At 34.6% G+C, this 12,403-nt stretch overlaps 1 protein-coding gene across 1 annotated transcript; it reads left to right on the plus strand.

Annotated features, from left to right (window-relative positions):
* The first annotated feature begins 696 nt into the window (after positions 1–696).
* On the plus strand, positions 697–7,948 carry LOC146934921 (uncharacterized). Its single transcript, XM_085757511.1, has 3 exons — positions 697–1,081; positions 5,120–5,809; positions 7,881–7,948. The coding sequence occupies exons 1-3, from the start codon at positions 697–699 to the stop codon at positions 7,946–7,948; spliced, it is 1,143 nt and encodes a 380-aa protein (XP_085613637.1).
* Positions 7,949–12,403: the final 4,455 nt, after the last annotated feature.

Below are 12,403 nucleotides of genomic sequence, written 5' to 3' on the forward strand. Positions count from 1 at the left end.
TGCACATATGACATGATTATCCATGATGTCGTTAATGCCTCCAATAAGGGACATGGCGATGTTCTCCACTACATAAGGATATTAACCATTCATTCCACCACTGCATGTTTCCCTTTTAATGGGGTCAATTTTTTTTTAACATCATCACGTTCATTTTTGAATTTTGCTCTTCCCCCTGCACTTTTCACTCGCGTCCTGCAACCATGTCAAAAATGCCCTTGCATTAGTTAACTAACGCAAGTGTTAAACTCTGCGTTACTTAACTAACGCTGCATGAGTTAACTAACGCAGCGTTAGTTATCTCACGCTAGTTTACAATTTCCAAAATAACATCTACAACACTTTATATGCACAACAATAACAAGGGGTTGGAACGACACATAATTAATTTCTATCAATGCAAATTCAATTCAAAAAGTCAAGCCTTGCACGGTATATTACAACACCAGTGGTGATAATAACAATTCATAATTGGGATTGAAGTGAAAATGCAAATTCACTCTCCCTGTCTCTCTTTGTGATGAAATTGAAAGAATGATGAATTCCTTTTGGTGGGGCCATTCGGGAGGTCAAAGTAGAGGTATTAACTGGATTTCTTGGGATAAATTGTCTATGCACAAGAATGATGGAGGTATGAGTTTCAAAAATCTACCTACCTTTAATCTAGCTATGTTAGGAAAACAGGGCTGGAGAATTATGACAAATCCTGATTCTTTGGTAGCTAGACTTTACAAGGCAAGATATTATCCTAGGTGCAATTTCTTTGAGTCGACTTTAGGACATAAGCCTAGCTTTGTATGGCGAAGCATATGTAACTCTAAATTTATTCTCAAAGCTGGAAGCAGATGGTGGATAGGCGATGGTGATGATATCTCAGTTTGGTATAACAAGTGGATTGCAAATGATATTACACTTATCCCACATGCTGATGGAGATTTCCCTCTAGCTGATCTAAGAGTCTCAGATTGCATGCTACATGACCGCAAGGAATGGAATTTACCTTTCCTGCAGTCAATTTTTGATCACCAGGTGGTTGAACATATAGTGAAGACACCGCTCTACCCATCAGTGTTTTATCTTGGTTTTTCGGGTGTCAAACATTGATTAAGTTTGAACCTTTTTAACCTTTGATATCTCATTTTTTCTTGGGAAGGGAAAAATAAGAAAAACCCTTGAGAATCGAGGTCTGGGAGTTGTTTTCGTCATGGGAAGGTGTTAGGCACCCATAACGACTATAGTATCCTATAGGAACCGTCTTTACTTTCTACGCGCGCGCTTTATTTTTAAATGCTATTTGAAAATGTTATTTACACCTAAGGGTTTGCTAGGTTAAGAATTGGAGGGAGAAGAAGGTGTTTGAATTTTTGTTTTATTGGAATTGGAGAAGTTTTGACTTCTTGCCTACATACCCTTTTAAGAGATCAAAATCCATGTAGTTCTCTTCCAAAAAAAGTTTTTGTTTTTGTTGGTTGATTTTAATTTTGAAAATGGAATTTTGAAGAATAAGAGAGAGAGGCCTCAAGGGCATAAGATTTGGAAAATGTGAGGTGTGATTAGTTACTTTGCAAAAAAAAGTCTAAGTATGATTAAAGTTCATTAAGGTTTTTTGTTTAAGAAAATAAAGGGAAAATTCAATGGGATTTTGATCCCAAGGTTTCTTTGGAAAATTATTTGAGTGAAGTTGTTCATATTTTTTGGAAAAGAGAATTTTTCTAAGTATCGAGATTCCTAAGCATACATCTAAAACATACATTCCCTAAGCATACATCTAAAGCATACATGTGATGTGTGTGCATGTATCGGTGAATGTCGGTGTACATCTTTAGAGTCCATTGTCCTTTTACATTGGTCCTAGTTTACATGCTATGGTCTTGCAAGAAATTAAAAGCATAAAGAAAATTACAAAATCCTTAAATCTTTACATGCTAAGTCTTGGCAAAATTTAAAGTGCAAGAAATAAAAGCTAAGAATATAAGATGGAGGATGAGATGCTCATGGAATGTATGAAACATGATGAAAATGTCAGTAATATAAGGCATACGGAAATAGAGGTATAGGCAAGTAAAAATGGCATAACAAAATGACAAAATTAACAACAAAAAGAAAGCATCAAAACTTTAACAAAAAGAAGCAAAATACATCTAAGAATGCATCACAAAAACAAAGCAAATACATGACCTCTAATCCTCACATCATGACAATTTTTCAAAGGTTTTATTTCAATCATAATCATGAGAATTAGGAGAAAGTATCAAGCCAAGAATTATGATACATTCATAGACACATTTTACACTTTATTCACATACTAAAGTATTCACATAACTTGTAAGACAAGGTATTAACAAATTGCATTCACAAACAGTAAAAAAGACACAAATCAGAGGCAAACATATCACAAGATCGCATATCAAGTATCAATTTCAAATCGACAAGATATCATAGCAAAACATAGCAAGAATTTGCAAAAATTTAACAAAGAAAGCAAACAAATCACAAGAGACATCACATATATTTTTCTTCAATTTTTAACATGTAAAACATTCACAAAAATATCAAGAAACACATCAAAAGCACATAGGAAATTTTTTTAGGAATTTTTACAAGATTTTTAGGTGAAACAGTGGTGTAAACAACAATATACAGTGTCAAAATAGCAAGAAAAAGATCAAAACGAAATTAATCAGCAAACTTAGGCCCAAGCCCACACACATATGGGTTCTGGACCACCAGGGAGGTTCTGGAGCGTTGGATTGATCCATACGGATCAAAACCTAGATCTATCGGTGGAGGATGAGGGGAAGGTGAACCAAAGCTGAACCAGACCGGTTCAGGTGTCTATAAAACCCTAAGCCTACCGGTTCAATTCATTTCCTTCGTTCACTTCTCTTTCTAACTCCTCTCCTAGTGAGAGAAGCTCTCACCTCTCTCTTCTTCTCCGACGAACACAACAGCGGAGGTACGGTGGTCCGCCGGTGGCGCCACCGTACCTGAACGTTTTCTGAAAAAAAATTACATCGTTGTGTTCGTCTTTGTCTCCTCTTTATGGTTCTGAAACTAGTTTTTTGAAACGAAGCTTAGATAGGAGAAGATCTATACTTGAACCTTTCTGTTTCAACGTTTTCGAATCTTTTCAAAGCTTCTTGAAACGAAACCCTAATCTAACCTATTTTTCACACTGATTACGAATATGAACTTAGATTTTGCAAATAAACGGTGAATCTTCGTAGATCTACGTTTTAGGGTTCGGTTTTCATTTTTTGCAAAGTTTTTTGATTGTTTATCTACCTTGATTCACCGTTTATCTGTTCCTATGAACCTTCGTTGAGCCTTTGCGATGAAAATGAGAAGATTTTTTGTGATTACCTGAATTTTGAATTGGAGATTCGAACAAAAGATCCGTAAAAGCTTCTGGTAAGTTTGAACCGAAAATAAATCGGTGTTCTTCTCTTCTTCTTCTTCACTGGTTCAATTCTGGCTTCGATCCCTCTTCTTCTCTCTCAAACTCTCTGTGATCGTACGAATTCACACCTCCGGTGGAGAATTTGTGCTTGAATTGCAGAGGAGCACCGTTCAATGATGAAGATTCATCTTTGAATCACTGAGAATGGTGAAGAAATAACTTCAATTTGGTTCAATTTTGCTTCTGGAAAAGTTAGGGTTTCAATGTGTTCTTCGTGTTCTTGAGCTTTTCTGAATTTTTGATCTAACTGCCAAGAGAGAGAAACTCTGACTTTGTTTATGAGGTGGCGTGAATGATTTATTTTTGCTGAGTTGTTGAATTCTGAATGGGACCTGTAATCATTAGGCCTTTTATAGGCTGACACTTGTACTTGTAAGCCAACGCCATTCTGCCACCTGGATTTGAACTTTGAGCTCGGCTTTGTTGAGTTTTAACACTTGAAGACCCTTTTGCAATTTCTGGAAATTGAAGGACCAAACTGCAATTTTGAAAAACAAAGACTAAAAACAAAAACTGGAACCCTAAGGACTGTTCTGCAATTTTGAAATTAAAGGACAAAATACAAAAATGGACAAAGAGGACCAAAATGCAAATTTTAACAACTTGGAGGACTAAAATGAAAATAACAGAAAATAGGGACTAAAATGCAAATAATAATAAAATTTGTTAAAATTGGTAATTTGAAAATAACGTAAAGTGAAACAAAAATAAAATCAACAAAAGGACTAAAATGAACCAACTACAAAATGAGGTACTTTAAAGTAACCTCAATCTGTCAAAATTTCATGTGAAAAGACCAAAATGCCCCTAGGGACTAAACTGACTCAGAATGACTCAAATGCAATTTTTGAAATGGATTTTAACATGGAATTAAAGCAAGGATTTATACAAAAATGGGTTTTAATACAGGAAATGACTCATCTGCAGGAAAAGACCCAGAGACAAGTTCCAAGGACTAAAATGGGTTTTAATACAGGAAATGACTAAAATGCCCTTTTCCATGATTTTTGCAGATAAAGTTTAAATAAAATGCAGAGAAATATGCAATTGATCAAAGACAACTTCAAATGACTTGGAATGCAAGAAAGCCCTTTTGGATGGCTTGAAATGCAAGAAAACATAGACAAAGTCACAATTGAAAATAAAACAAAGACAGTAAAATATGCAGATAAAGCATGGTAAAAAATCAGGGTAAAACAATATCAAATTGGCAATCTCCCAAGAGTAATAGACACATATCAAAGATGAAAAAACATTTTGAGCAAGTATTTTTAGGTCCAAAATTAGGGTATGACAATCAGTGACGGAAGATCGACTCATCTGGAAAAAATCATGGCGAATACTCTGTTCGTAGTGCATACCGTTTTTGTGTGCAAGAATTACTTGATACATCCCATTTCAAGGTACAAGGCTCTTGGAATCTAATTTGGAAGCTCAAGATTCCTCCAAAGGTAAAAAAAATTATTTGGCGAATTTGTAGGAATTCCTTACCAACTCGTGTACGCCTAAAAGATAAAGGAGTCACATGCCCTATGAATTGTACACTGTGTACGGTGAGCAATGAGGATACACTTCATTTATTTTTTCAATGTCCAAGTAGCTTAAATGTTTGGAGTATGCTTCCTTTCTTTTCATCTATTTCTATTTTGCTACAACAAGATCTGGATAGCAAGAATATTATCTTCAAAGCATTACAGGATTTATCTAAGGATGATGCAGATTTATTTTGTTGTGTGTTGTGGAGTATATGGAAACAAAGAAACAACAGAGTGTGGAATGAGGTAATTGATGCTCCAGTTTATGTTGTCGAGAGAGCAAAAGTTATGCTTCATGATTGGCAAGATGCACGTAGGATTTGTAATACATCTTGTGCACATCTACGACAAGAAGGAACTGTGAAATGGATCAAACCAGCTGAAGGAAGATTTAAGTGCAATATTGATGCTTCTTTCTCCCAACTTTCTAATAGAGTGGGAATAGGAGTTTGTATAAGGGATGATACAGGCACTTTTGTTTTGGCAATAACTGAATGGTTTACTCCAGTCTGTGAGGTACACGTTGGCGAAGCTCTTGGACTATTATCAGCTTTAGAATGGGTTCATCACCTACAATTAGGACCTATCGATTTTGAGCTTGATGCTAAAAAAGTGGTGGATAGTTTTTCATCTGCACATCAGGATGTTACAGAATTTGGGATGATTATTCATAATTGTAAAACTATCTTTGAACAATACTATGTCAACTCTAGTGTCGAGTTTGTGAGGAGACAAGCAAATGAGGCTGCCCATAGATTAGCTAAGGTGGCCACATCCTCAGCTAGTTTCCAAATTTTGGTAGAAATACCAGATTGTATTGAACACATTTTAAGTAATGAAATGATATAAGTTTCTTTCCTTCAAAAAAAAAATTGGGATTGAAGTGAAAAGCGCAACAATCAGGGCATACATGAATTAAGGGGAAGCAACTAAATTGGAATAAAAGGATAACAATAAGAAACTGGAATCTGGAATTAGCAATCGCTGCGTGAATTCAAATGGAAAAATATTTATGCAGAAATTCTATTGTAAGCATGAGTTAACTCATGCAAGTGTTAATTCCAGCGTGAGTCAACTCATGCAAGTGTTAATTCCATCATGAGTTAAGTTGCGCGGCGTTAGTTAACTAACACAGGGGTATTTTGGCCAGTTTGGCTGGGTGGGAGCGAAAAGTACAAGGGGAGAGCAGAAATCTTCATTTTTTGTAGCACCATATGGTAATTTTTTGCTAAAAGTACATGGTTACTGATCGCTGTCGTGCACGATCAAAAATAAGTATTTTAAAACAAGTAGTACAAGGTAGTTAACCTTGGTCGTCTCTCGAAGATTTCTGATTTAACAATTGCCAATAACAGGAACAGCAGCTACGAATTCAAAAATATAAATTGGGGTTTTTGTTTACTTCACGGAATAGTTTGCAAATTAAGAGAAATTTAGTTAATAAAAAGCAATCAATCCATTGGTTTTAGGCATACTACATTTATTCATTCTATCACGGGTTCTTGATAAAGATTCATTCACATGTCAAAGGCCTGATAGATTATAAAACTAACTAAACAAGCGATAATTAGTTTTATACAAATTCCATTCGATTAAGCATCATAATGTGTTCAACTAACCATGAGAGTGAACAAGCGTCACATAGAACACAATTAATATCATAACAAAATTCAATCAATCTTATATGCTAAGCACCATAACCTATATCAATTTCTATTCAAACTGATTTATACAAGCGATAAAACAACTCAAATAATCTCAATGGTGCAAAACCGGAACAAATTGAGTAAGCATCAATAGAATCGAATTTGCATCAATAGAATCGAAATTGAGTAAGCATCAAATCGAATTAAAGAAACATGAAATTGATACAGAAAGGAATTGACATGTAAACGAAATTAGCATTAGAATCCAAACCTCAAGAATTCATAAACGGAGCACCTTTACACCAATGGATCAATTTAGGGTTTAGGCTTCCATCACAATAGGTTTGCACCAAGGTTTGATAGTACAGCTGAATGAATAAAAGACAATGTTTCTGCTGTTTTCAGCCTTATTTATAGGTATAAACATTAACCTAAAGTTTGAAAACGAGCTACAACAATAGTTGGGCCAAAAGACGGATAATCGACCCATTTACCGTAAAAACATTTGACCCAAATTCGTAGTCAGCACAACTTCTTCAGAGAAAGGCATTTTTGATCAGGAGGACGTCCAAATTGGGCTTCGTGCTCAACATGAGAGTTGTAGTTATTTTCCTTAGCTTTCCAACGCCTATTTGTACGCCTCAAACAGATAACCACAGCCAATGTTATGGCCTGCACAGTGAACAGGAGTCAAAACACATTAAAAACAGAAATTAATCCACAAATTATATTAACGCTCAAATTAGACCCAAAACATGAAAACATGCTAAAATTATAATGTTATGCATAAAAAAAAACTCTTAAAATATCAAAATGCAATGTTATAAAATATGTGCAAAAATGCACTGATCAATTACTTCTTTTCATGCCATCAACTTTACCATTCGCAAGCTCCTCCAAAGACTCCACGTCCACTCCAACTTTTTTAAATGCAATTTTTGTTTCTGAAATCACTTGAGTTTCTCCCAGAACAACACATGAAGAAAGTTCACCAGCTTCCGGATCTAGTAAATAATGTTTACTAACACCATATATTCCTAGCAACGTTTTCTGCAATTGCATCAGTTTTCTCCACCTTTGAAGAACTCGAATCCTCAATAATTCGATTGTTTCCACTATGTGGAACCCTAATTGGTCCACATCCTCTGTTATGTTTTTTTTTCTTCAAGTTGTTGCTTTTATTATTGTTGTCGTTGGCGTTTCTATTCATCTGTGTTGTTAACTTTACCAATGTTGCAGTCAAACCATTGATGGTCGTGGTAAGAGTCACGGTTATGCCGTCAAATTCTGCCCTCGTTATCAATTGATCTCTCATGGCTAATAACGTTAGTAAAAGAACAGGAGAAACCTGCTATGATACCAACTAACAGAGAACGCAAGCAAGGATTAGCAAGCGCTAAACCAAGATTGAAAAGAAACAAGTTTACAAGCGACAAACTTGTGAAAATAGGGTTCTGGAATCCACCAGAAATTGAAAAACTCTAAAATATTATTGAATAAATAAAAATTACCTCTTAGGCTACAACTGCTATGCTTAAATAGGGAAATAATAAAACTCTAATGGGCCAAAAATCCAAAATAGAAAATAAAACATAAATGAAATAAATTGGGCCGAAATAATAAAATACTAAGAAAACCCTCCTACATCAACTAAACACATTTTAATTTGTTTTGCTCGCTTCTTGACCAAGTTTGTAGACCAAATGTTACTTTCCTGAATCAAAAATTGTAATCATTCCCCATTTTAAATCCATACCCACGTCATTTTACGTCAAATAAAAGAGATTGATCAAGTTGTTTCAATTTGTTTATAAAAGCAAAATGATATTCATTCATTCAAATTGATAGAATACATCAGATACAATAACATGATTAACATCACTAAAAACGTAAAGGGTGAATCTGCGAACAAACTCACAACATCCAAGTTAATAGCATACAACGACAAAATGCATACAAATAATACAATAAAATCTAAATCACCAGAATACCCATGCTTATGGATCTGCAACATTGACACCTAAATCATTGATCGAATCTGTGATTGACTGACGTTGATCTTTCAATATAAATCAAATGAACACCGCAACAAGGCATGAAATCAAACAACGTCGCACAAGACAACGAAAACCACAACGCCGCACTCGAACGACGAAATTACAAAAAAAATGACCTAAAATCACGAAAGTAAAAACTTGATGTATGTGAAAATTACTTATTTAGAATGAAAGAAAGAGAAAAGAGATGCAGAAGGGTGATTATAGGTCGAAAAAATGACCTAAAACCTCCCTTCAATATGCGAAAGAGAAAGAGAACTTAGAGAGAACGTTGAGTTTCACTCACTAAAAAACCGAAAAAATTATAAATTTCATCAATTTGTTTCCTCATATTGCCAAAATCCAATGAAAACCATTTTTCTTGGCTTTTGATTTTCATCCAACGGTTTCTCTCTCCCTCCTTACAAGTGTATAATCTTTTCTCATTCTAAAGATTTTGACAAAATAGAAGCCATTGAATGCCTTCTTGATTTCTAGGAACAGTCAACCATAATACTCTAATAACCTCCACTTTAATTTCAATTTATTCCCCTCTTAAAATGTCATACATTTTCAATTCTTCTGCAGCATTTATATTATGCAGAATTTATTTCCCTTAGTCAACACCAATAATATTGCATGCGCAAGTAATCAGAAAACAAACCTCACATAGCCTTCTGAATATCCTTACATTTAGAAATCTCACGCCCCAAAACCATTCCCATCTTCATCTTGCTCATCAAAATTCTAAGTCTCCATCCACTCTACTTGTAGTTGGTATAAAGAACCTCAAAGACTTGCTCGTACGTTCGGCGTGTAACCAATTTTAGGGACGTCTCGTGAATGTGAGAAAAAGACAAGAATGGGGGTTGAATTGTGTTTTCTTTTTCTTCTCCTAAAACTGAATTCACTGTTCAGAACCTCTGATAGAGTTCATCTTTTGAAGTAGTGTTCAGAGTCTAAGTGCAGCGGTTAAGTAAGCGGTTAAGTAAAGAGAGAGAAAGAAGAAAGACACAAAACAATTATACAAGTTCCTTCCACAATCCGGAAGTAGTCCTGTCCCCCTTGCACTTCCAAGGAGAGTTCACTAAATCAATATCTGATTACAATTGCTCAAGCACAATAGCAAGAGACTTCAAACTACTCAAGCACAACTGCAAGAGATTTCATATGCTCAAGAACACACTTAAGAGACTTCATATGCTCAAGCACAAAAGCAAGAGATGCAACGCCCCAGATTTTAATCCAAGACATTACGTAAATATAATTTTATTCTTTAGAAAATATGAGCATATTTGCTTTTAAAAATAAATTAATAAAATAATGTCAATAGAAAAGATATCTACAAGCTAACTATTAAAAATAAAATATTAGAAATTATTCATTAAAATTGATTATTACAAGAAAATTAAAATGAACCTCAAAAATGTTTTAAATTACAATTTAAGAAAAACCCAAATTTATTCCCCCGCGCGTACATGCTTAAACATCATTCTTTCTTCAAATCTTCAAACTCATCAATACCTACAATGTTGGTTGTAAGGGGTCGGTATTCCTAAACCACAAAAATACAATCATAAGGACATAAAGGCACATGATAAGAAGAATAATAAAACACTCACCACATAAAAGTTAAAAACCAAGTACAAATAAATAAATAGAAATATAAACTTTATGCAAATGATCAGGGCCGTTCCAATGAAATAGGAGGCTCGGTTCTATTTTTAAAATAGGCCCCAGTAAAATCAAAACGCAATTCTTTTTGTGTAGCTAAGCTTCATTAAAAAATCAGAATCAGAAGAGCTTTTAAACATGAAACAAAACAAAATAAAATTAAGTGAAAAAGAGGTGAAATTTACCTAACGGTGTCGTTTGGAATGTCACTCCTACATCGTACGAAAGGGGAAAACGAATGGTTTATGCGAAAAGAAATAATTGTTGTGATTCTTTCAATGGGGGTGGTATTATTAGTTTTTAGCTTAATTGCACTTTTGGCCCCCTAACTAATTTAAATACAAAACAACCCCCTAAGTTTTGCAACTGTAGCAGTTTTGGCCCCCAAGGGCAAATAAAAAATAAAAAAAATGACACGTGGCACCTCACTTAGGGTGCCACGTCAGCGTTGACCCAGTCAAAATCGGCCTTGGGGGCCAAAACTACTACAGTCGCAAAACTTAGGGGGCTGTTTTGTATTTAAATTAGTTAGGGGGCCAAAATCGCAACTTTTAGAAAGATAGGGGGCCAAAAGTGCAATTAAGCCTAATTTTTTTGAGGCCCATAGTTTTTAGAGGCTCAGTGTGGTAGCGCTTCTTGCACTCCCCAAGGTCCGACCCTGCAAATGATGCACGAAATGCATCGCCCTATTTGGCACAAGAGTAAATCTGCACCATTTGGTACAAGAGTAAATCGCCCTCATTGGCAACCTATGACACAACTACATGTTATGTATTCTTTAATAATCATCACTACTTTTACCAAAATTGACTAGAAATTTCACTTTCTTCCAAAACTTTCATCAACTTCTTTTCTCAAAACAACAAACAAAATTACAACGTAATGCCATGCTATGCCACCAAAAATGAGACTCTTTCACACTACACATGATATATGCCACAAGAAAAATATTTTATCACTTTCATTATATTACAGTTTCCTCCTTTTATTAGGAAAGGGCTCTACTACCAACTTAGCCTATAAGATTATGACTACATGATTGTACGGAATACAACCCTTACCTTTGGGTGATTTTCCTTTGACAAAAGACGTGGCTAAATAAAGAGGAATAAACTGGAGTTAAGAGGAGATAAAAGTGGTGATTATGTAGGCAATCCCCCCCCCCCCCCCCCCCCCCCAGGTCAAACGAGTTCCTAATGAAGGAATGATGGCATGGAAGATTTGTACTAACAAGAAAATAAAGAGGAGTAATTAGAGTTAATCTTTATAGTTAATTCAGTCAACTAGATATATTTGGTAATTGACATGTATATCGAAATACAAGTGGAAAGGGAGTAATACTTATTGATGTAGAAAACTTATAAGGGGATGAATGGAGGGAGACCATGCTATACAAGACTATTAATGTCTTGTTAAATACTTTGAAAAACAAGATGATGCTGAAGGGACAAGAGAGCGTTACAAGATCAAAGAGAATTTAAGCAAGAAATTAATGGGGATGAAAGTAGTATCAAGATAGAATCATCCTGGTCAAAGGTATCCAAAGAAAATTAAATTGTGTTTAGTGCTGGAAGAAAATGCATGGTCGGAGTAATTGGAGAAAAATCAAGGAGCATGTGAACTAATGTAGAACTGCCACTAGTAAAGCTAAGGTAATATGATAGAATAATGTATTACACTAATTAGTTAATTAAAATCCCATAGGTTATGTTCATAAAATAAATAAACTTTAGATTATAATGATTTAAATAAAGGAAAAGTGCTAAAACTTTCTTAGTTCTTTACACGTAAAATTATTTATTTAATAAATAATAAAGCAAAAATAAAATTACTAAGAAGAATATTTATAAAGTATATAAAATATTGGGTCGTTACAAGAGACTTTTATTCAAACAGAATTACAAAGAAAATGTTTGAGGTTGAACACTTGATATACAATCAGTGGTGTTCACAATACAAATCAGATAAGACTCTTTAAGACTCTAGAATTTCTAAGATATGAAAGTTGTTAAGAAACTCTAAGTGAACTTTGATGTGGAACAAATTCTGCAG

The sequence above is a fragment of the Medicago sativa genome, chromosome 3 (assembly GCF_051527215.1).
Source record: "Medicago sativa cultivar Bolivia chromosome 3, Bolivia_mono, whole genome shotgun sequence".
Classification (NCBI taxonomy): Eukaryota; Viridiplantae; Streptophyta; class Magnoliopsida; order Fabales; family Fabaceae; genus Medicago; species Medicago sativa.

What these genes read in the sequence shown, in the direction of transcription:
- LOC146934921 (XM_085757511.1), top strand. Translation starts at nt 697, where the DNA reads ATGACAAATCCTGATTCTTTGGTAGCTAGACTTTACAAGGCAAGATAT. An exon ending in CCCATCAGTGTTTTATCTTG is followed by an intron (nt 1,082 to 5,119) that starts GTTTTTCGGGTG and finishes TGCTACAACAAG; the next exon opens with ATCTGGATAGCAAGAATATT. An exon ending in TTTGGTAGAAATACCAGATT is followed by an intron (nt 5,810 to 7,880) that starts GTATTGAACACA and finishes CCAATGTTGCAG; the next exon opens with TCAAACCATTGATGGTCGTG.